We start from the raw sequence: 24395 nt of genomic DNA, 5'->3' as shown, positions 1-24395 counted from the left end.
CCCATAACTCTGACCTTCATTTTAGCCAAATTATGCCCCCTTTGGACTTAGAAAATCCTGGTTAAAGTTTTGCGTGCAAGTACATACAGCTATTACTTAAAGGCATATAGATTTGAAACTTATTTTTTCATTTTCTAGATCAATTACCAACCTCACTGGGTCAAGTCCCATAACTCTGACATGTATTTTTGGCAAATTATGCCCCCTTTTGGACTTAAAAAGTTCTGGTTAAAGTTTTACATGCAAGTTACTATCTCCAAAACTAATGCAGATATTGAATTGAAACTTCACATGTGCCTTCGGGGTTATAAAACTAGTTGATAGCATCAAGTCCCATAACTCTGATATGCATTTTGGTCAAATTATGTCCCCTTTTGAACTTAAAACTCTTTTGATATTTAACATTTTGGGTAATATTTTCCTGCTTCTGGGACAATATTTCGAATAGTCGAGCTTGGCTGTCTTATGGACATCTCTTGTTTTATCAAGGTGTTTTGACTAGGTAATTTTTTAAAAGGGGTGTTTTGCCAAAAGTGGGGGGGGGGGGGGGGGGGCTGACCAAAATGGGGGGTGTTGTGACTAGGGGGTGTTTTGACTAACATCTGGATATGGATGGAAACATAATAAAGAGTATTTTAAAGGAGGATGGGGGACGTTTTTAACCAAAACTGGTGTGGGTGTTTTGACTAGGGGACGTTTTGACTTGATACCAGTCCAGTTGAAACATTATATTTATTTTGTTATTATAGGCCCTAAATCAACAATTTTCCGAATACGTAGTGTTCAAAACAAGAAAAAATGTATTCAAATAAAAAAAACGTATGGCGGCTTATTTCTCCTTAGTTTGGGGCAGGTCCGGTGTATACCGGAGTCCGGAATATAGTACTGCCGCTCTAACTCAGTCGATAAAATAACATGAAATCCAGGTCCCTGTGGTGCTGGAGCTTGCATCCTTCTTCCAAACACAGAATTAGTTGAACTGAAACAACCGGTATCAAAATTATCATCCATCCTTGTAGGTGAAATGGTGGCTATCAAGATAACACTAAAAACAATTCTAGAAGAGTGTAAGAGATTACAAATCAAAAAGTTAAAAATATTAAGTGACAGTCAGTCTGCTATAGGCATTATTAATCTTGGATGGGAGAATAAAACACACAAATTCTTGTCATCAGAAATACTCCAACTGTGGAAAGATCTAGAAATGGCTTGAGTAGACATCCACCTTGATTGGACCCCAGGACATGCTGGCATCAGTGGGAATGAGACAGCAGACAGACTGGACAAAGAGGCAGCTACAGAGGCAGAAAGCATGACAGATGATGAGGTAGTTACAAGTCAAGCAGATATCTGTCATGCTGCTAGGGAGTCGGTACGTATGAAATGGCAAAGAAGATGGGATATCAGTGAGAGTGGACGACATTTATATCAATTCAGGCAAGAAGTTAAACCCAAGTACATCAATTTTCAGGGATTGAAGAATCAAAAAATATTGCTCCAGCTGCAGAGTGGATATTGCCTTAACGAATACCAAAATAAAATAAGAAATAAAGACACGCCATTCTGCAGATGTGGAGAACCAGAGACTGTGATACACTTTATAGACGAGTGTCCCATGTATGAAGTCCATAGAGAAAGGTTAAAGCAGGAGTTATTCCTTAACATGGGTATCAGGGACTTCAGCGCTGAACTTTTTCTTGTAAATACAGCAGAGGATTCCTACAAAGAACACAGGGAAAACTTGTCAGCTATAATTGATGACTTCATTGAAGCATCCAAAAGATTTGTTTAAGCCTTTTTATAAAATGAAAACAACCGAATTTCGCAAAACATTATACCATGAGTTTATAAGAGTACATACTAGAGAAGAAAACGTACAACGTGTACGGTATATACCGGAGAGACAGCACGGCCATTAGAAGGCTTTGACGAAACGAAACGAAACCATGTAAAAATATAATTTGCTCATAAAATTAAAGCGATATGACTGGATCGTATAACAAATTTGTGTTAGCGTCTCTCTTAGCGGTATTAGTGAGATGGGGTGTTGCTTACTTTGGTTATTCAGGTGAGGCATATGCCGGTGCAAGTAGCACTTTATTTGGATTTTCGATTTTCGGATATCAAGTAATCTGTCTGCCTACACTGTCAACCCCTTTTCAGGGACCTAGATTCTTTTGTGTGCATGAAGCCAGAAAGATTGTTAGTAGAATATAAAAGAATTTGGTCAAATAAAAGAGAAAAGCAAATGTGTTTGTGAAACAATGAACATAATTTCATAAGCGCTGTATAGAGCTTTTGAGCGACCCTATTTAAGGTAGTTCTGCATGTTTGATAAACCAGAAGTGATGGTGTAACCTCATTTATCCGGAAAACGTAGAATAAAGCCTGGATTCGGCGTACGGAATCGAAAACCATTTAAAATTTATGAATTAATTGAAATCTGTGAGTATATAAATTTATTACAATGGCACTGTTGCTATATTTCTAAAGTCAAAATATGATATTAAAACATATGACACGTTAAAATAATCAAAATAGTGTCTAAAAATTAGCGTAAAATGTCCGGTTCACGTTAATCATGGTCAAATATCTCAAAAATAAGCACACGGACCTGTACATTTTATTTCACCAAATTATAGGTCATGTGTTTATTTACAACTGAGAAGTTTCATCAAAATCTACATTGTAGAAAAATTTCTATTTGCGAAAATGTTATGAAAGTAATGATTTTCCCATAGACTCCCATTATGAAATATTGCGTGAGGTCCAAATTTTTCAAATCAGACTAGCAAAAAATCAAGCACTCGACCCTATCTTTTTTATTTGCTGAATTTTCTAGGTATATCGATAGTCTAAAGTTGTGAAAGATCAGAGTTTAATCAAATTCTACATTGTAGAAAAAATTTTGATCCAAACGTGCAGAACTACCTTAAGAACAGTTAAAACCAATTATACCTTACCCCCAGCAATTTGCTGGTACCCATTTACAGCTGGATCAGCTGAGGCAATCGTGATAAAGTGCCTTGCCCAAGGACACACCGCAATGTGAGTAGCCAGGAATCGAACCCGTGGCCTTCACCTCCGTAGGAAAGCATCTTAGCCCTCTCGACCAATGTGTCCACATCAACTGAACCGCCTGTTAGTTTCTAGCCTGAGGCATCAACTGAGCCTCCTATCAGTTTCTAGCCCTCGGCATCAACTGAACCTACTATCAGTTTCTAGCCTCATCCAAATGCATGAATCCGTCAAACATCCTCGTTGCCATTGTAGTAAAATACCTCAGTCTCTACCGAGGATCGAACCCCGGGCCTCATGTTCTGTAGGCGGACACTCTAACCACGTCGCTAAAGGGTTAACCAAACAGCAAGGCTGTTGGAAGTGGCCTTATATACCTACAACCACTACAAGATTACTATTCCACTGATGTGAAGATCTGGGCTATGTAAAACAAGTATTTATGATAGCAAGTGGCTGCAGAGACTAGCATGTACTGTAGGACAATATATGATTATAGGTCTAAGAAAGTGGTATATATAGATAATCTATAAATTTACATATTTTTCAGTCTACAAATTTACAGGCTTAGTGTTTGAAAACTGCGGAAATTACATTTTGACTCAATATCACAGCTTGAAAAATGATTTACTTCTTGTATGCATAAGTAAAGGTCAATTGTGAATTCCTGTAATTTCTGTTGACTGTTTTTAAATACTGAAAAAGCCAATGGGGGTAGCAACTAGATTATTAATGTCATTTTGAACACAAGACAGTCAGGAGTCTATGCATTATTTGACACTGTCTTGTTATGTGGCCATAGTCTGACATATCCCAATGCCGTGCATGTCTTTCAACCACTTCTCTTTGGTCTATTTGGGTTTGGGTGTATGAGGACCAGACTTTGCAGCTATGTACCAGCTAGGGTCTAGCTTGTAAGCCATGAACTTAATATACAGGGTTTTGAGTTGACCACTATGATCTTGCGAAGGAAGCTTAGACTGTGTTAAGAATTCTTAGTTGATTGTTGGTGTCCCACAAGATCATTTGAAATATCCACACCAAGATATTTTGCTGAGGTAACAGTTTTTGGTATTGCATAATGTAGGTAGTATTGTGGAGGAAATGTGATGTTTCCTTCTTCTGGCATGGATAACTTGACACTTGGAGGGAGTAAATTCCATGTGCAAGTCCAACTTTTCAACTGTTTTAAAAGTCATTTTGGAGGTTTTTTGATTATTTGACGAAGTGGGTGACATGTATATTACACTGTCATCTGCAAATAGACAAACTTTAGACTGAATATTTTGTTGGAAGTTGTTTATATAATTATGCAAAAAAGAGCACAGGCCCAAACATGGGCCCTGCAGAGCTCAAGAAGTTACATGTATGAGGTCTGAGCTTTTCTCGTCTAGAATTACAGATTGAAGTTGGTTGTCATTGAAGCTTTTAATCCATTTAAGGATTTTATCACATACATTATAGTGGTGCATTTTGAACAAGACTTTCTCACGGCTCACTTGACAAATACATTACTAAAATGTAATAGTATCAGGCCAGCCTTTTGTTAGTTGTACACTGATTTGACAAGGTCATTTACAAGCATAATTGGGTCACACAGGATTGTTTTCCTTAGAAACCATATTGAAAGTAGTGCAGAATGCCAAGGTTTGTAAAGTATTTAGTAACTGATTTTAGGGTTTTGCAAAGTTCATTAATTTTGTCAACGATATGGGTATAGATGACTGTGTCTCGGATATTGTTTTCTCTGGTAGGCAAGTTTGCCATGATTTTAAGAAGATAAAGGCCTCAGTGGTTTCTCTATAGTTTCTTTATCATTTATGTATACTCTCCTTTAAAATATCAACATTTGGCTGTAAAAACAATTGCCATGAAACTTTAGCTAAGTGGCTTTATCTTGAAAATTCACTTTCATGTAATTTAGTTAACCTTTGAATTGTTAAGTTAATGTATTACACTGCAGGTGCAGGAAAGGGTCCTATGTTTGGAGATTATGAAGCACAGAGACATTGGCAAGAAGTGACAGTTAATCTACCAGTGGAGGAGTGGTAAGCTGTTTGTTTGTCCAGTAAATCCATCTATACTATCTATATGGGAACGATAAGCAACTTGTTTATCAAGTAAATCTGTATGTATGGGAGTGGTAAGCTGTTTGTCCAATAAATCTACCTGTTAGGAAAAGGTAAGCTGTTTGTTTGTCCAGTAAATTTACCTGTAATGGATGTAATGGAATGGTAAGCTATTTACCCAGTAAATCTATCTGTAAAGGAGTGGTCAGCTATTTGTCCAGTAAATCTGCCAGTAAGGAAATGGTAAGATATTTGTCCAGTAAATCTATCAGTAGGGGAATGGTAAGCTATTTGTCCAGTAAAGTTGGAACTTTTCATAAATCTATGTAGGGAATGGTAAGCTATTTGTCCAGTAAATCTGCAGTAGGGGAATGGTAAGCTATTTGTCCAGTAAATCATGGTAGCTATTTCCAGTAAATCTATCAATAGGGGAATGGTGAGCTATTTGTCCAGTAAATCTGTCAGTAGGGAATGGTAAGCTATTTGTCAGTAAACATGGTAAGCTATTGTCCAGTAATCTATCAGTAGGGGAATGGTAAGCTATTTGTCCAGTAAATCTGTCAGTAGGGGAATGGTAAGCTATTTGTCCAGTAAATCTATCTGTAAGGGAATGGTAAGCTATTTGTCCAGTAAATCTATATGTAAGGGAATGGTAAGTTATTCGTCCAGTAAATCTGCCAGTAAGGAAATGGTAAGATATTTGTCCAGTAAATCTATCAGTAGGGGAATGGTAAGCTATTTGTCCAGTAAAGCATTGGAAGCTATTTGTCCAGTAAATCTATCGGTAGGGGAATGGTAAGCTATTTGTCCAGTAAATCTGTCAGTAGGGGAATGGTAAGCTATTTGTCCAGTAAATCATGGTAAGCTATTTGTCCAATAAATCTTATCAGTAGGGGAATGGTGAGCTATTTGTCCAGTAAATCTGTCAGTATGGGAATGGTAAGCTATTTGTCCAGTAAAGCATGGGAAGCTATTAGTCCAGTAAATCTATCAGTAGGGGAATGGTAAGCTATTTGTCCAGTAAATCTGTCAGTAGGGGAATGGTAAGCTATTTGTCCAGTAAATCATGGTAAGCTATTTGTCCAGTAAATCTATCAGTAGGGGAATGGTGAGCTATTTGTCCAGTAAATCATGGTAAGCTATTTGTCCAGTAAATCTATCAGTAGGAATGGTGAGCTATTTGTCCAGTAAATCTGTCAGTAGGGGAATGGTAGCTGTTTGTCCAGTAATATCATGGTAAGTATTTGTCAGTAAATCTTATCAGTAGGGAATGGTAAGCTATTTGTCCAGTAAATCTGTCAGTAGGGGAATGGTAAGCTGTTTGTCCAGTAAATCATGGTAAGCTATTTGTCCAGTAAATCTTATCAGTAGGGGAATGGTGAGCTATTTGTCCAGGAAATCTGTCAGTATGGGAATGGTAAGCTATTTGTCCAGTAAATCATGGTAAGCTATTTGTCCAGTAAATCTATCAGTAGGGGAATGGTAAGCTGTTTGTCCAGTAAATCATGGTAAGCTATTTGTCCAGTAAATATTATCAGTAGGGGAATGGTGAGCTATTTGTCCAGCAAATCTGTCAGTATGGGAATGGTAAGCTATTTGTCCAGTAAATCATGGTAAGCTATTTGTCCAGTAAATCTATCAGTAGGGGAATGGTAAGCTATTTGTCCAGTTAATCTGTCAGTAGGGGAATGGTAAGCTATTTGTCCAGTAAATCATGGTAAGCTATTTGTCCAGCAAATCTGTCAGTAGGGGAATGGTAAGCTATTTGTCCAGTAAATCTGTCAGTAGGGGAATGGTAAGCTATTTGTCCAGTAAATCATGGTAAGATATTTATCCAGTAAATCTATCAGTAGGGGAATGGTAAGCTATTTGTCCAGTAAATCATGGTAAGCTATTTGTCCAGTAAATCTACTTCAGTATGGGAATGTAAGCTATTTGTCGTATCATGGTAGATATTTGATCCAGTAACATCAGTAGATTGGTGGCTATTTGTCCAGTTACAAATTTATTATCTAGGGGAATGGTAAGCTATTTGTCCAGTAAATCTGTCAGTATGGGAATGGTAAGCTATTTGTCCAGTAAATCTGTCAGTAGGAGAACGGTGAGCTATTTGTCCAGTAAATCTGTCAGTATGGGAATGGTAAGCTATTTGTCCAGTAAATCATGGTAAGCTATTTGTCCAGTAAATCTATCAGTAGGAGAACGGTGAGCTATTTGTCCAGTAAATCTGTCAGTATGGGAATGGTAAGCTATTTGTCCAGTAAATCATGGTAAGCTATTTGTCCAGTAAATCTATCAGTAGGGGAATGGTGAGCTATTTGTCCAGTAAATCTTATCAGTAGGGGAATGGTAAGCTATTTGTCCAGTAAATCTTATCAGTAGGGGAATGGTAAGTTATTTGTCCAGTAAATCTATCAGTAGGGGAATGGTGAGCTATTTGTCCAGTAAATCTTATCAGTAGGGGAATGGTAAGTTATTTGTCAAGTAAATCTGCCAGTAAGGGAATTGTAAGCCATTTGTCCAGTAAATCTTATCAGTAAGGGAATGGTAAGCTATTTGTCCAGTAAATCTGTCAGTAGGGAAATGGTAAGCTATTTGTCCAGTAAATCTGTCAGTAGGGGAATGGTAAACTATTTGTCCAGTAAATCTTAAACTTTCTTATTTCAGGTATGCTAACTCCAGCAGGAATGATTTGATGTACTGGGGTCTAGATTATCCCCCTTTAACTGCCTACCACAGTATGATTGTTGGACTTGTGTAAGTTACTCTTATATCAAAATGTTATAAAAAAATTTGATTATCTTTTCCTTAAAAAAACATACACATCAGTAGGTTTATTTCTTAATCCTTATCATGCTAGACATGATTGGTTCTGCCTTTGCGACCAGTGTAGATCATGATCAGCCTGCACATCTGTGCAGTCTGATCATGATCTGCACTGTTCGCCATTCAGTCAGTATCTTTTTGGTAAGCACCCCTTTTAACAGGTAATGGTACTGTCCAAATTGAAAGATAGACAAGTTCATTAAAGAAATTTAGCAGGGTAAGGGGTTAATCTTATATGACTTAAAAGGTAAGTGAAAATATCTGACATGAACAACTAATATGTAATGTAACCCCTCTAAGTCTAAACCAAACAAATTAAAAGAAAATTTAAAGTTTTAGAGATTTTTAATTTATTTATGTTTTTTAATACAAGGATTTTATTTTTTACAGTTTCCATAACAATTCAATTAAGAGGGTTTGAGCTTTTCAGAGGCATTGACATTTCATTGATATACAGTAAACCAATGATCATTCAGGGCCACAAGGAATGAGTAAAAGGCTTTAGGCTTGAGTAATTCTAATGAAGAAAACGAGAAGAAAAATGGCGGGGGACCACACAAAATTGTAATAAATTGCACTAAATGAGCACTGTAGATCGAACATGAAATGGAAAGATATAGAAAAGAATAGACTCTACTATAATGTATTTGATTTTATGAGTGAAAGTGAAGTTTTTGGTGAAATGAAAAGTAATTCAGGGTTTTTTTACCAAGAGGGGAAGGGGCCCAGGCCTGTGATTTGGGGAAAAAATAGCTTGGTACTTGGGCAAAGGGGAATAAAAAACCTGATGTAAAGTCATTTTTTTGGGAAAACTGCATGATTTCAAAGAAATTTTCTGAGGGGAAGGGGCCTATTAACGACCCCAATTATAGAAGGAAAAAGAAACCTGTAAATTATTATTGTATATAATTATCTGTTGCAGTGCTAAAGTTATAAATGCAGACTGGGTAGCTCTCAATACATCTAGAGGGTATGAAAGCTATGAGCACAAACTCTTCATGAGATACACAGGTAAATTACATTGGTATAAATTTACCTACAATTACAAGCTGCAAATACAGTGGATAACAGTTTAGACATTGTAACCAAAAAACATAAGCAAGTAACAGATCATATTGTATTGTCATCAGTGAAAGCTGCGTACTGTAATTAGTGTACTGCCAGTAGGGTAGTTCTTTGCTGTATTTAGTGTACTGCCAGTAGGGTAGCTCTTTTACTATATCCAGTGCACATCATACCCTACAGGCAGTACACTATTAGTCCTTCCGTCCAGCCGTCCTTCTGTCACACTTCGTGTCCGGTCCATAACTCTGCCTTCCATGAAGGGATTTTGAAATAACTTGGCATAAATGTTCAACATAATGAGGCGACTTGTTATGCATGAGACCCAGACCCCTAGCTCCAAGATCAAGGTCACACTTACAATTCAAAGGTTAACAGGGTCTGTTTCGGGTCCGGTCCATAACTCTGCCATTCAAAAATGGGATTTTGAAATAACTTGGCATAAATGTTCACCATAATGAAATGACATGTCATGCGCAAGACCAGACCACTAGCTCCAAGGTCAATGTCACATTTAGAGGTCAATGGTTTACAGGGTCTGTTTTATGTCCGGTCCATAACTCTGCCATCCATGAAGGGATTTTGAAATACAAATGTAACTTGGCATAAATGTTTACCATAATGAGACAACTTGTCACGTGCAAGACCCAGACCCCTAGCTCTAAGGTCAAGGTCACACTTAGAGGTCAAAGGTCAGATACAAGAATGGCTTTGTCTGGAGCATTTCTTCTTTATGCATGGAGTGATTTTGATGTAACTTGGCACAATTGTTAACCATCATGAGACGGAGTGTCATGCGTAAGTTTTATAACAGTACTTGACAAAAATACATCTATTAAAAATTTTGACGTTGTAATTGCTAACTCATATATGACGTTTTCACTCAACTATGTTCAATACTATAAGTGCTGAAAATCTTTTGACCTCATACCAATATAAATACAGTTCCTCGTACCTGCATAACAAGACCGTAAAGACGAACATGACTTTCTGTATGATATATTTTTGCAGTTTTGTTTGCTGACCTCCTTGTGTATTTCCCTGCTGTTCTGTGGATATTTACTGCAAGAAAACCAAATCCGGAAGATACCCATGCTGCTGTAAGTAACAATTCCGATCACACTTTCTATACGACCTACACCATACGACTTACACTATGTTGGTTTGTTTTGAGTAACAATTCCAATCCCAAATCCTATGCAACCAACGCTATGACTTGCAGAAAAAGGCAAGATCATCAAATGTCAACGTTCATTTTGAGAAGTTTACCTTTACCTTTATTTCACGAGAATTTTAACTTGAATATGAAACCAAAGCCATTTCAAGGTTTACTTTCTCTACTAAATGTTAAAAATTGTGTTATGTCTGTATTGATCTAATAGAATTGCTGTTGATGTCATATTTTTGTAGATGTTTCATTACATGGTCTGTAACATTTTAAATGCAAGAATTTTACATTGTTAGTTAAAGCAGAGTGTAGTTAGATCTTTCATTGCAGTTGATTAACCCTTACCCTGCTAAATTTCCATAATGAACTTGTCCATCTTTCAGTTTGGACGGTACCATTAACTGTTAAAAGGGAGTGCTTACCAAAAAGATATTGACTGAATGGCGTACAGTGCAGATCATGATTAGACTGCATGGATGTGCAGACTGATCATGATCTACACTGGTCGCAAAGGCAGAATCAATCATGTCCAGCATGGTAAGGGTTAAATGTCAGAACAGTAACTGTATTGTTGTTGCAGGTAAAAAGCTACTTACTGATGTTGGTGTACCCGGGCCTTATCCTAATAGACTATGGACACTTCCAGTATCCTTCCATCCCTTTAATTACTGATATGTCATCAATAGGCCCCCAATGTTTTGTTTACATTTATATAAAATCTGACAGGAAAATGGTGGAAACTGTATGTAGTTTACAGAAAGTTTGTGTAATGTCTTGAGAGGGCCTCCTTGGCCGAGTGGTTAAGGTCGTTGACTTCAAATCACTTGCCCCTCATCGATGTGGGTTGGAGCCTCACTCGAGGCGTTGAATTCTTCATGTGAGCAAGCCATCCAGCTGGCTTACGAAAGGTCGGTGGTTCTACCCAGGTGCCTGCTTGTGATGATACAAAGCACAGAGGAGCACCCGGGGTCTTCCTCCACCATCAAAGCTGGAAAGTCACCATATGACCTGTAATTGTGTTGGTGCGACGTTAAACCCAACAAAATAAATAAAATGTAATGTCTTAAAATACTCACCACATGTGTTTATCTTTGCATGTTTGGTTGATCATAGAAAACCTGTCCTGTACAGTCATTAGGGTAACACAAAAAATATAAATGTATGTCATGCTTTCATACATTATCCTTAACAAGATTCAGGTATAACTGTATCAGTCTAGGACTGGCGCTCGCAGCTGTTACCAGTCTAGCAGGCATGCACGATGCTCTTGGTTCAGCACTGTTCTGTTTGGCTCTCAACTATAAACAGATGGAGTTATACCATGCTATGCCATTCTTCTGTTTCCTGCTGGGATCATGTCTTAGAGAATTCAAACATGGCGGGTAAGTTGACCAGTTTCCTTCTGGAGCTCATGTATGAGAAACTTTAAACATGATAGGTAGATTGATCTGTTTTCTACTGGGCTCATGTCTAAGAAACTTTGATCATGACTTGTTGTAAGTAGAGCAGTTGTTAAAGTATGTAATGACAAAACATTATAGAGATTTGTTGGAAATGTATGAAAAAGGAAATACTTTCATATTTAATTTGCAGATATTATGATATTTCAAGATAAGCAGAGTCTTATAAAATAGATGAAACATTTTGCTTGGGTAATATGTAAATAGTGGTTTTGTTTAGCTCATTTGATTTTTTGGGAAAAAAAGATGAGTTATTGTCATCACTTGATCGGTGTTGGCGTCTGTGTTGGCATTGGCGTTGCCTGGTTTAGGTTTATGTTTAGGTCAGCTTTTCTCCTAAACTATCAAAGCTATTGCTTTAAAACTTGCAACACTTGTTCACCATCAATAGCTGACTCTGTACAGCAAGAAATATAACTCCATCCTGCTTTTTGCAAAAATTAGGCCCCTTTTGGACTTAGAAAATATCAGATTTCTTGGTTAAGTTTTATGTTTAAGTCAGCTTTTCTCCTACACTATCAAAGCTATTGCTTTAAATCTTGCAACACTTGTTCATCATCAGTAGCTGACTCTGTACAGCAAGAAACATAACTTCATCTTGCTTTTTGCAAGAATTAGGCCCCTTTTGGACTTAGAAAATATCAGATTTCTTGGTTAAGTTTTATGTTTAAGTCAGCTTTTCTCCTACACTATCAAAGCTATTGCTTTAAATCTTGCAACACTTGTTCACTATCAATAGCTGACTACAGCAAGAAACATAACTCCATCCTCTTTTTGCAAGAATTATGGCCCCTTTTGGACTAAGAAAATATCAGATTTCTTGGTTAAGTTTTGCATTTAGGTCAACTTTTCTCCTTAACAGTCAAAGCTGTTGCTTTAAAACTTGGACCAGTTATTTGCCATTAAAAGCTGACTCTGCACAACAAGTACCGTAACTCTACATTGCTTTTTGCAAGAATTATGGCCCCTTTTGGACTTAGAAAATCATATTTCTTGGTAAGTTTTGTGTTTAGGTTAGCTTTTCTCCTAAACTTTGAAAGCTGTTGCTTGTTCATCACCAACAGCTGACTCTGTACAGCAAGAAACATAACTCTTTCCAGCTTTTTGCAAGAATTATGGCCCCTTTTGGACTTATTTGGAAAATATCATAAAAACACACGGGTAGGACAATATTTCTATTATACAGAGATAAAAAAAATCAGATGAGTGTCTGCACCCACAAGGCGGTGCTCTTGTTTTTAGCTCACCTGTCACAAAGTGACAAGGTGAGCTTTTGTGATCGCGCGGTGTCCGTCGTCCATGCGTGCGTGCGTGCGTCCGTAAACTTTTGCTTGTGACCACTCTAGAGGTCACATTTTTCATGGGATCTTTATGAAAGTTGGTCAGAATGTTCATCTTGATGATATCATGGTCAAGTTCGAAACTGGGTCACGTGCCATCAAAAACTAGGTCAGTAGGTCTAAAAATAGAAAAACCTTGTGACCTCTCTAGAGGCCATAATTTCACAAGATCTTCATGAAACTTGGTCGGAATGTTTACCTTGATGATATCTAGGTCAAGTTCGAAACTGGGTCACGTGCCTTCAAAAACTAGGTTAGTAGGTCTAAAAATAGAAAAACCTTGTGACCTCTCTAGAGGCCATATATTTCATAAGATCTTCATGAAAGTTGGTCAGAACGTTCACCTTGATGATATCTAGGTCAAATTTGAAAGTGGGTCACATGCCGTCAAAAACTAGGTCAGTAGGTCAAATAATAGAAAAACCTTGTGACCTCTCTAAAGGCCATATTTTTCATGGGATCTGTGTGAAAGTTGGTCTGAGTGTTCATCTTGATGATATCTAGGTCATGTTCGAAACTGGGTCACGTGCGGTCAAAAACTAGGTCAGTAGGTCTAAAAATAGAAAAACCTTGTGACCTCTCTAGAGGCCATTTATTTCATGAGATCTTCATGAAAATTGGTCAGAATGTTCATCTTGATGATATCTAGGACAAATTCGAAACTGGTTCACGTGCCATCAAAAACTAGGTCAGTAGGTCAAATAATAGAAAAACCTTGTGACCTCTCTAGAGGCCATATTTTTCATGGGATCTGTATGAAAGTTGGTCTGAATGTTCATCTTGATGATATCTAGGTCAAGTTTGAAAGTGGGTCACGTGCCTTCAAAAAGTAGATCAGTAGGTCAAATAATGAAAAAACGTTGTGACCTCTTTAGAGACCATATTTTTTATGGGATCTGTATGAAAGTTGGTCTGAATGTTTATCTTCATGATATATAGATCAAGTTTGAAACTGGGTCAACTGCGATCAAAAACTAGGTCAGTAGGTCTTTAAATAGAAAAACCTTGTGACCTCTCTAGAGGCCATACCCTTGAATGGATCTTCATGAAAATTGGTCAGAATGTTCACCTTGATGATATCTAGGTCAAGTTTGAAACTGGGTCACATGCCTTAAAAAACTAGAACAGTAGGTCAAATAATAAAAAAAACCTTGTGACCTCTCTAGAGGCCATACTTTTCATGGGATCTGTATGAAAGTTGGTCTGAATGTTCATCTTGATGATATCTAGGTCAAGTTTGAAACTGGGTCAACTGCGGTCAAAAACTAGGTCAGCAGGTCTAAAATAATTAAAATCTTTTGACCTCCCAGAGGCCATATTTTTCAATGGATCTTCATGAAAATTGATCTGAATGTTCACCTTGATGATATCTAGGTCAGTTTCGAAACTGGGTCACGTGCGGTCAAAAACTAGGTCAGTAGGTATAAAAATAGAAAAACCTTGTGACCTCTCTAGAGGCCATATTTTTCATGAGATCTTCATGAAAATTAGTGAGAATGTTCACCTTGATGATATCTAGGTAAAGTTCAAAACAGGGTCACGTACCTTCGAAAACTAGGTCCATAGGGCAAATAATAGAAAAACCTTGTGACCTCTCTAGAGACCATATTTTTCAATGGATCTTCATGAAAATTGGTCAGAATTTTTATCTTGATAATATCTAGGTCACGTTCAAAACTGGGTCACATGAGCTCAAAAACTAGGTCACTATGTCAAATAATAGAAAAAACGACGTCATACTCAAAACTGGGTCATGTGGGAAGAGGTGAGCGGATCAGGACCATCATGGTCCTCTTGTTTGTTTTTTGTTATTTTTTTGTTATTTAATTTATTAAGCAGCCAACTTTCTTAAGCTGTCCCCTGCCAGATTTTGTCACTCCCTAGACTGACTGTTTAGTACATGAATGTAGATTAGCCAGTTGAAATGTTACCTTTAATTCCATTTTTGTTTAGCTTGATGCAACTATCATATCTGGTTAATTAAATCACCTTAAGAATGGTTACATGAATCATTGCATGCATTTTCATTTCAGTATTGTAAAGCTGTTAAAGATAGGAGTGACAGTAGTGGTAATATTTTCTTTATCCTGGGCACCGTTTCTTCACAGTATTGACTCGGCAAAACAAGTTCTTCACAGATTATTTCCCTTCGCTAGAGGAATTTTTGAGGTACATGTATAATATTTGTACATCCTACTGAAGGAACTGTAATGGAAGTATGGGTTCTGAAGATGTTATAACACGAAATGAACATGTGTTTGATAACGCTATTCTAGCATAAAACGTGGAAAAAAAACTAATAAATGAATACATTCTACCTCAGCGTCATTAAATTTCCATGAAACAGGTGGGAATAGCAGAGTTGTTTTTTTCACGTTGACGTCATTTCCATTTGAATTATCCGTTTTTGGGACATAATACATTACGCTTTGCCACGGAACGCGCATATATAAAAAGGTGTTATAACAGCACATGAGAGCAAGAATATCTCTGTTATCACACGTTTTCTCTCTTGTTTTAACACCCCTGAAAAGTGACAAGAACAGCAGTTTTATGCTAGAATATATCTAAACACTCCAGATTGATTATACAAACTGCCCATGGTGAGCTTTTTAGGATCATTTGATCCCAAGTCTGTCTGTTGTCCGTCGTCAACGATTTTTATAAAGAACTTGTTCTCCTAAAGCACCAAGCGAATTGCAATCAAACTTGACAGGAATGTTGCTTGGGTGGTCCCCTTCAAAACCTTTCAAATGTAGATCATGCATGCAGAATTCTGGTAGCCTTGACAGTCTAAAGGAAAAACTTTAAAAATCTTTTCGCACAATTTCTTTAGTTTAAAAGCTTGACATTTTGATGTACATCAGTTTATGAACTGCTTTTAAATTAACACAAAAATGTAGCTGTATAATTAGATTGGGGATTTATCTCGTTAGAAACATTTATCTTTTTCTAGCTTCAGAAAAGAACACAAACACTGAAGGTAGCTTTTCTGTATGAAATAAGAACAAGAACATTGTGTTTTGATATCTTACAGGACAAAGTTTCCAATGTGTGGTGTTCCTTGTCAGTGATTGTGAAGTGGAAACAGGTTATGACACGAGACAGTATTCTTCTTATGTGGTGAGACGTGTGAGCTATTTATAGACTGACATTTACTAGATTTAAAAATAGAATTAAAAATGACATGTTTAGGTTGAAAGTGAAAGAAGCCTGTCCACTTCAATATTTATATGCACTAAGACTAACAATGCTCTCATTTACAAATTGAAACTGAAATTTGCATTTAATAATATACTGTAGAATATGGTAAATAAGGGCATACTTGAATATAAGCACATGCAAAAAATAAGTGCATAGGGTCTTCGATTATTTTATATAATATGATAGTAAGTGCAAGTAAAATTCTTTTGTCTGAAAATCAAATGCATTTAAAAGGTTACATATATGCTAACAAAGTAACTGACGATTACAAAGATGGTTTTTCATTATTTTCATTGTTTTTATTTACTTTCAGTTTATGTTCAACTTGTGTTTGTTTGCTGCCATCATCGCTGGAGCTTTTATTTCGACCAACATTTAAGAAGTTTAGATATGCATTGGTAGGTACCATGTAATTTGGTTAAATTTTCATCCATCTGCTGAAATGGTTAGGGTGATATGGTATAGGTTGTCGTTAGTCAGGCTGTCCGTGCATGCATGCATATGTACATCAGTAACATTTTTTGTCCAGAGCATTACTCCAAATCTGTTGAAAGGTTTTGTTAAGACTTCACAAATGCACAACCACTTTTAACAAAAAGCAGCTACTTTTGTTTTATTTACATAATTATGTTCTTTTTATATGTATCACAAATATTGGATAAAATATTCGGAGTTGCTTTTGCAAACCAGTACTAGTATCAGAAAATAGGGCATTTTCATCTGCAAACATAAATGATAAAAGTTGGGACCACAAATGGATGTAACTGAAATCGTTGTACATCACTTTTATTTAAAACATGCTGTAATTTATCTGTAAACAGAAAGTAGACACAGACTAGACAAGACTCTTTTGTTTTAATCTTGCTGAACTTATTACATAATCACTGCTTACATTATCTCATGTTATGTATGTTTTACTGTTTTGTAAGTGCAAAGCTCTACAGAGATTACAGTTTCACCACCATTCCTGAATACATGCCAAAGAATGTGTCAGTTTATAGTATCAAAACACGGTCATTAAGCAGTACATTTATCTGCAATGATACATGTGACTTTGCTAAATTTTATTAGAAGCATGTGTCACATGTGATTTGGGGATGGCAAAATCTACTGTAGCTAAATACAACATTGCAGATTAAGGTGCTGTTATAATAACCCTTAGCTGCTGTTTTCTTCTACTTCCAGGTGAATTCATCTTTGGTGTTCTTTCTGTTTTCATTTCAAGTACATGAAAAAAGTATTCTTTTAGCAGCATTGTAAGTTATTGATAAAATTACTAATACTCTTTAGACTTTTCTCATAATATAGCTTGTTCGGCATAAACCAGAGTTACTTATTGTAAATTCATATGCATTCATGGAAATTAAATCCCATCAAACACTGTAAAATGCTATACAATGCACTCTGGGGCTTGACAAATTGTCTGAAAGCAAGATGTCTTGCAGAATGAGCTGCTTAGACTTCTCACTTGTCCTGCTACAGTTTTAACTAGTGTTGCTAATCACTATTAAAGAAGAATTATTCTTATCTGCGGCACCTATTTTGAAGTCCGTTGAAAGCAGTACATGCCAGAATCTTATCGTCACAAACAATTAACTTCTGTTTTCAGTTATTGAGATGCTTCGGCCTTCAGCAGCTTGGTTTTCATTGAATTGTTTATGAACTAAGACAGTGATTTTATTCAACGACAAATTACTAAATGAGATATATTACTTCTTAAATAAAGAGTAAGCAAAATTGTTAAATTTTTGCTACTGTCCTCTGAAATATATTATGTAACAGATAGAAAAAGGGAAGAAATCTGTTTTGTATGGGGACAGTTGCATTTGAGTGAACTACTACTTTGGGTTACATATGAGCCGTGCCATGGGAAAACCAACATAGTGGCTTTGCGACCAGCATGGATCCAGACCAGCCTGCGCATCCGCGCAGTCTGGTCAGGATCCATGCTGTTCGCTAACAGTTTCTCCAATTCCAATAGGCTTTAAAAGCAAACAGCATGGAGCCTGACCAGACTGCGCGGATGCGCAGGCTGGTCTGGATCCATGCTGGTTCGCAAACCCACTATGTTGGTTTTCTCATGGCGTGGCTCATATATCTCTAACTATACCTGCGAAAATTGTTCATTGATCAGATAAATTGATATATTTTACCTGTATGAAGATTGACCAAAAAAAGGCTTTCTTTTGTTGTTTGTTACAGAATGGTTTGTACCCTGATACCTGATCACCCATTTTGGTGTTTCTGGTTCCTTCACATTTCAACATTCAGGTAAATATTACACTTTTCTGAGCATATTAAATTGATATGGATTGTGTCATGGTATTGGCAAAGTGTATTTGACACTAGGATTTTAAATTTTTATTTTGTGATGTTCCTTATATTTACTGCAAAAAGATAAATGACAAATGTAGCAAGTAAATCACTCATTGATGCTCTTGTATAACATAAACAGTGGCATTTGTATTATTTTAACATGTTTATCTCTCATTTGCCTTTATATATGACATCAGTATGCTTTTCTTACCTGTGAAGTCTGGCCTTCTAGCACCACTCATGTGTCTCTATATATGATAACAGTATGCTTCCTTTACTAGTGAATGCTGGCGTATTGGTGTCATATTTATCTCTCATGTGCATCTATATTATGATTACTTTATGCTTTCACTACCACAGATACCTGTATAATATGAGCCGTGCCATGAGAAAACCAACATAGTGGGTTTGCAACCAGCATGGATCCAGACCAGCCTGCGCATCCGCGCAGTCTGGTCAGGATCCATGCTGTTCGCTTTCAAAGCCTACTGCAATTAGAGAAACCATTAGCGAACAGCATGGATCCTGACCAGACTTGCGCGGATGCGCAGGCTGGTCTGGATCCATGCTGGTCGCAAACCCACTATGTTGGTTTTCCCATGGCACGGCTCATATGTTGCCTCTATATTAGATTAAAGTATGATTCGGTTACTTTTGAAGAACACACTACTTACCTGTCATAATACTCTATATAGGATTAAAGTATGCTTCCCCTACTTGTGAAGGACAAATACCATACTTACCTCTCAAATACCTCTATATATGATTACTTTTGAAGGCCAGTCTGCTGGTGCCATATTTATATTTCATGTGACTTTATATATGATTAAAATATGCTTCCCTTACCTGTGGAGCATAAACTACTCGATGCCATACTTTCTTTCATCTTTCATCTTTCACGTACCTCTATTTGTGATTACTTATGATAACAATATGCTTCCCTTACTTGTGAAGAATAGACTGCTGGTGCCATATTTATCTCACATTTGCCTCTAAAAATGATAACAGTATGCTTCCCTTACATGTGTAGTACAGACTGCTGGTGAAATATTTATCTCTCATGTGCCTCTCTACATGATTATAGTATGCTTCCCTCACATGACATTGTGTAGTACAGACTGTTGGTGCCATATTTGTCTCGCATGTGCCTCTATACATGATTACAGTATGCTTCCATTACTTGTGAAGGACAGACTGTTGGTGCCATATTTATCTCTCATGTGCCTCTGTATATGATTACAGTATGCTTCCATTACTTGTGTAGTACAGACTGTTGGTGCCATATTTATCTCGCATGTGCCTCTATACATGATTACAGTATGCTTCCATTACAAGGACAGACTTTGGTGCCATATTTATCTCTCATGTGCCTCTATACATGATTACAGTATGCTTCCATTACTTGTGAAGGACAGACTGTTGGTGCCATATTTATCTCTCATGTGCCTCTATACATGATTACAGTATGCTTCCATTACTTGTGAAGGACAGGCTATTGGTGCCATATTTATCTCTCATGTGCCTTTTTATATGATTACAGTATGCTTCCCTCACATGACATTGTGTAGTACAGACTGCTGGTGAAATATTTATCTCTCATGTGCCTCTATACATGATTACAGTATGCTTCCATTATTTGTAAAGGACAGGCTATTGGTGCCATATTTATCTCTCATGTGCCTCTATATATGATTACAGTATGCTTCCATTACTTGTGAAGGACAGGCTATTGGTGCCATATTTATCTCTCATGTGCCTCTATATATGATTACAGTATGCTTCCCTCACATGACATTGTGTAGTACAGACTGCTGGTGCCATATTTATCTCTCATGTGCCTCTATATATGATTACAGTATGCTTCCATTATTTGTAAAGGACAGACTGTTGGTGCCATATTTATCTCTCATGTGCCTCTATATATGATTACAGTATGCTTCCATTACTTGTGAAGCACAGACTGTTGGTGCCATATTTATCTCTCATGTGCCTCTATATATGATTACAGTATGCTTCCATTACTTGTAAAGGACGGACTATTGGTGCCATATTTATCTCTCATGTGCCTCTATATATGATTACAGTATGCTTCCATTATTTGTAAAGGACAGGCTATTGGTGCCATATTTATCTCTCATGTGCCTCTATATATGATTACAGTATGCTTCCATTACTTGCGAAGGACAGACTGTTGGTGCCATATTTATCTCTCATGTGCCTCTATATATGATTACAATATGCTTTCATTACTTGTGAAGCACAGACTGTTGGTGCTTTATTTATCTCTCATGTGCCTCTATATATGATTACAGTATGCTTCCATTATTTGTAAAGGACAGACTGTTGGTGCCATATTTATGTCTCATGTGCCTCTATATATGATTACAGTATGCTTCCATTATTTGCGAAGGACAGACTGTTGGTGCCATATTTATCTCTCATGTGCCTCTATATATGATTACAGTATGCTTCCATTACTTGCGAAGGACAGACTGTTGGTGCCATATTTATCTCTCATGTGCCTCTATATATGATTACAGTATGCTTCCATTACTTGCGAAGGACAGACTGTTGGTGCCATATTTATCTCTCATGTGCCTCTATATATGATTACAGTATGCTTCCATTACTTGCGAAGGACAGACTGTTGGTGCCATATTTATCTCTCATGTGCCTCTATATATGATTACAGTATGCTTCCATTACTTGCGAAGGACGGACTATTGGTGCCATATTTATCTCTCATGTGCCTCTATGCAATATTGTTCTACAATTTCTGTCCAGTGGAGAAGCAGGACAGGATGGTGCAATCAGAATCAGCTGTCTGGATTAATATATTCATTAAATTAGCTGTAAGTTTATAGCACTTTTTATGCCCCCGAAGGGAGGCATATAGTTTTTGAACCGTCTGTCCGTCTGTCAGTCTGTCGGTCTGTCAGTCTGTCCGCAATTTTCGTGTCTGGTCCATATCTTTGTCATTGATGGATGGATTTTCAAATAACTTGGCATGAATGTGGACCACAGTAAGACGACGTGTCGCGCGCAAGACCCAGGTCCGTAGCTCAAAGGTCAAGGTCACACTTAGACATTAAAGGATAGTGCATTGATGGGCGTGTCCGGTCCATATCTTTGTCATCCATGGATGGATTTTCAAAAAACATGGCATGAATGTGTACCACAGTAAGACGACATGTCGCACGCAAGACCCAGGTCCGTAGCTCAAAGGTCAAGTTCACACTTAGACGTTAAAGGATAGTGCATTGATGGGCGTGTCCGGTCCATATCTTTGTCATCCATGGATGGATTTTCAAATAACTTGGCATGAATGTGTACCACAGTAAGACCACTTGTCGCGCGCAAGACCCAGGTCCGTAGCTCAAAGGTTAAGGTCACACTTAGACGTTAAAGGAAAGTGCATTGATGGGCGTGTCCGGTCCATATCTTTGTCATCCATGGATGGATTTTCAAATAACTTGGCATGAATGTGTACCACAGTAAGACGACGTGTCGTGCGCAAGACCCAGGTCCGTAGCTCAAAGGTCAAGGTCACACTTAGACGTTAAAGGTCATTTTTCATGATAGTGCATTGATGGGCGTGTCCGTTCCATATCTCTGTCATTCATGCATGGATTTTAAAATAACTATGCATGAATGTGTGGCACAGTTAGATGACGTGTCGTGCACAAGACCCAGATCCGTAGGTCAAAGGTCCTACACTCTAACATCAGCCATAACTATTCATTCAAAGTGCCATCAGGGGCATGTGTCATCCTATGGAGACAGCTCTTGTTGATTACTTTCATGAAACAGACCTGAATACAAATGAAAAAATTATTTGCTCCAAATCAAGACATCCAGAATATTTTAGTATATTTTATATTTAAAAAACATTGGCGATTTATATATAAGATGTAATATGTTCTTTGATAATGAGTCTTAAGCCAGATACAGAAATTTTACTCCCAGAATACTGACTAATTAAAAGTGATATGAATATATTATATTTATATTGATTCAGTTCAATATTAACCTTTAGCCTGCTAGCGGCAAGTGAATTTGCCTTTGCGACCAGTGCAGACCAAGATCAGCATGTGCATCTGCGCATATTTGCAGGCTGATCATGGTCTGCACTGTTTGCTGTTAAGTCATTAAATTTTCAGTGAACACCCCTTTGAATAATAAGTGTTACTGCCCAAATCAAATGATGGACCAGTCCATTTTAGAAATTTAGCAGGGTAAAGGCTAAAATTTTGTCATCTTAGCACAGCTGATAAGTCTTTATGTCAGTGGAGTCTTCAACGTAATCACTGAGTTGATAACATGTATGTATGAAATATTTTGGACATTTGAAATCATATCTTTAGCTTTCTTATTTTAATAATATTTAAATATGTTTCATATTGTATATTTTCAGTTTTGTATATCGATGGTTGGTGTGATCATCCTAACTCTGGTGGCTGTAATGGTCCCCCCTCCAGTACATTTACCGGACCTTTTCTCGTTGGTTATCTCCGTGTTCTCGTGTGCTCATTTTCTCTTGTTTACATTATTCTTCCATTACTGTCAGTTTACGAGTAAAATATTTCCCGGAAAATTTACAGAAAAATCAGACAGTAATTTGACAAAGTCAAAGTCGGACTCAACACACAAAGCAAGAGCTGTGAAACCAAAGACAACAAAAGCCAAGAAGAAGAAACAGCAATAAATGGAAAGAAAATGTTTATGTATTAAAAATTATATTTTCTTGTGATAAATTGTTAACTGAAATAGCAGCCTACACCTACAGTAAGCAGCGAATCAATTGTCCAGTTTGTTTTCTAACTTATGCCTTATACAGTTGAAGCTCAATATCTCGAACTTGTTGTCTTGAAATTCGTTTTGAAGTCCTGCCTAGAAAATATGTGCAAAAAATATTATTTTAAATCAAATTTCAGTTATCTTAAGTAAAACGCTTGACCCTTTTGAATTTGATATACCAAGTTTCAGCTGTACTTTGGTGACAAAGTGCTAAAATACAAATGAGCCGCACCATGAGAAAACCAACATAGTGCGTTTGCGACCAGCATGGATCCAGACCAGCCTGCACATCCATGCAGTCTGGTCAGGATCCATGCTGTACGCTTTCAAAGCCTATTGCAATTAGAGAAACCATTAGTGAACAGCATGGATCCTGACCAGACTGCGCAGATGCTGGTCTGGATCCATGCTGGTCGCAAATGCACTATGTTGGTTTTCTCATGGTGCAGCTCAAATCAGAATCCATGAATAGTGTGGTTCTTAATAGATGTCATGCCACGTAATCTGACTCCATGAAGAATGTTATGTAAAGTAGACCTGTAGCTTTAACAAGTGTGTTAAGTTTGAAACAACACTGCCAGGAGGGAAAGTTGGTTATTGTTGTTACTTTAAGAAAAAATATGTTATGGATTTTCAGGTGGTGTCTTTATTTGAAATATGTACCCTGCAATACTGAAAGAAATATACCCCCTGAGATAGAACATTTTTATATTTTCTTTATTCAAAGATGGTTAATCAGATTTTGGTCAAGTCGCAGATTTGCTAGAACATTTAAAGTCTGATCATTTTACACTGATTTTTGTCCAGGTTGCCCATTCAAGATTAGTGTTATTTCAACTTAAGTATAGACTTAATTAATATACTTTTTCTAAGGAATGATATAAATGTAAGACCTTTTGTATCATATTTTGTTAAAGATTGCATTTACAACTATATGTTTAGTTGAAATTAATTGGAAAAGAAAGTTACAGTTACCTCCCTTTGACTGTCATAGTTATGCATGAAAATAAATGAGTTTAGAAGATTAGACATTTAAAACTTGCCTTTTGCTTCAGGTTGTTGAAATACCCTGATATCTATCAAATGCATATGTAAAACTAGAAATTATATTGAAATAAAAAGAAATATCCCAATA

General features: G+C 37.0%; 1 protein-coding gene across 2 annotated transcripts; it reads left to right on the top strand.

The window, feature by feature from the left end:
- The first annotated feature begins 851 nt into the window (after positions 1-851).
- Positions 852-24395, top strand: LOC123524580 (dolichyl pyrophosphate Man9GlcNAc2 alpha-1,3-glucosyltransferase-like). Of its 2 annotated transcripts, XM_053538708.1 has the most exons (15): positions 852-918; positions 1950-2068; positions 4982-5066; positions 7755-7844; positions 8836-8924; positions 9987-10075; positions 10724-10788; positions 11343-11525; positions 14977-15112; positions 15981-16066; positions 16461-16545; positions 17333-17403; positions 18350-18418; positions 21156-21315; positions 22878-24395. In XM_053538708.1, the coding sequence occupies exons 2-15, from the start codon at positions 1984-1986 to the stop codon at positions 23166-23168; spliced, it is 1584 nt and encodes a 527-aa protein (XP_053394683.1). In that variant the 5' UTR covers positions 852-918; positions 1950-1983; the 3' UTR covers positions 23169-24395. The 2 variants fall into 2 exon arrangements, with proteins under 2 accessions (XP_053394683.1, XP_053394685.1); XM_053538710.1 differs by lacking the exons at positions 852-918; positions 1950-2068 and adding an exon at positions 1898-1948.

The sequence above is a fragment of the Mercenaria mercenaria genome, chromosome 3 (assembly GCF_021730395.1).
Source record: "Mercenaria mercenaria strain notata chromosome 3, MADL_Memer_1, whole genome shotgun sequence".
In the NCBI taxonomy this organism is placed as follows: Eukaryota; Metazoa; Mollusca; class Bivalvia; order Venerida; family Veneridae; genus Mercenaria; species Mercenaria mercenaria.
Note: the sequence above shows the minus strand (reverse complement) of the source record. Positions and strands in the feature narration are given on the sequence as shown.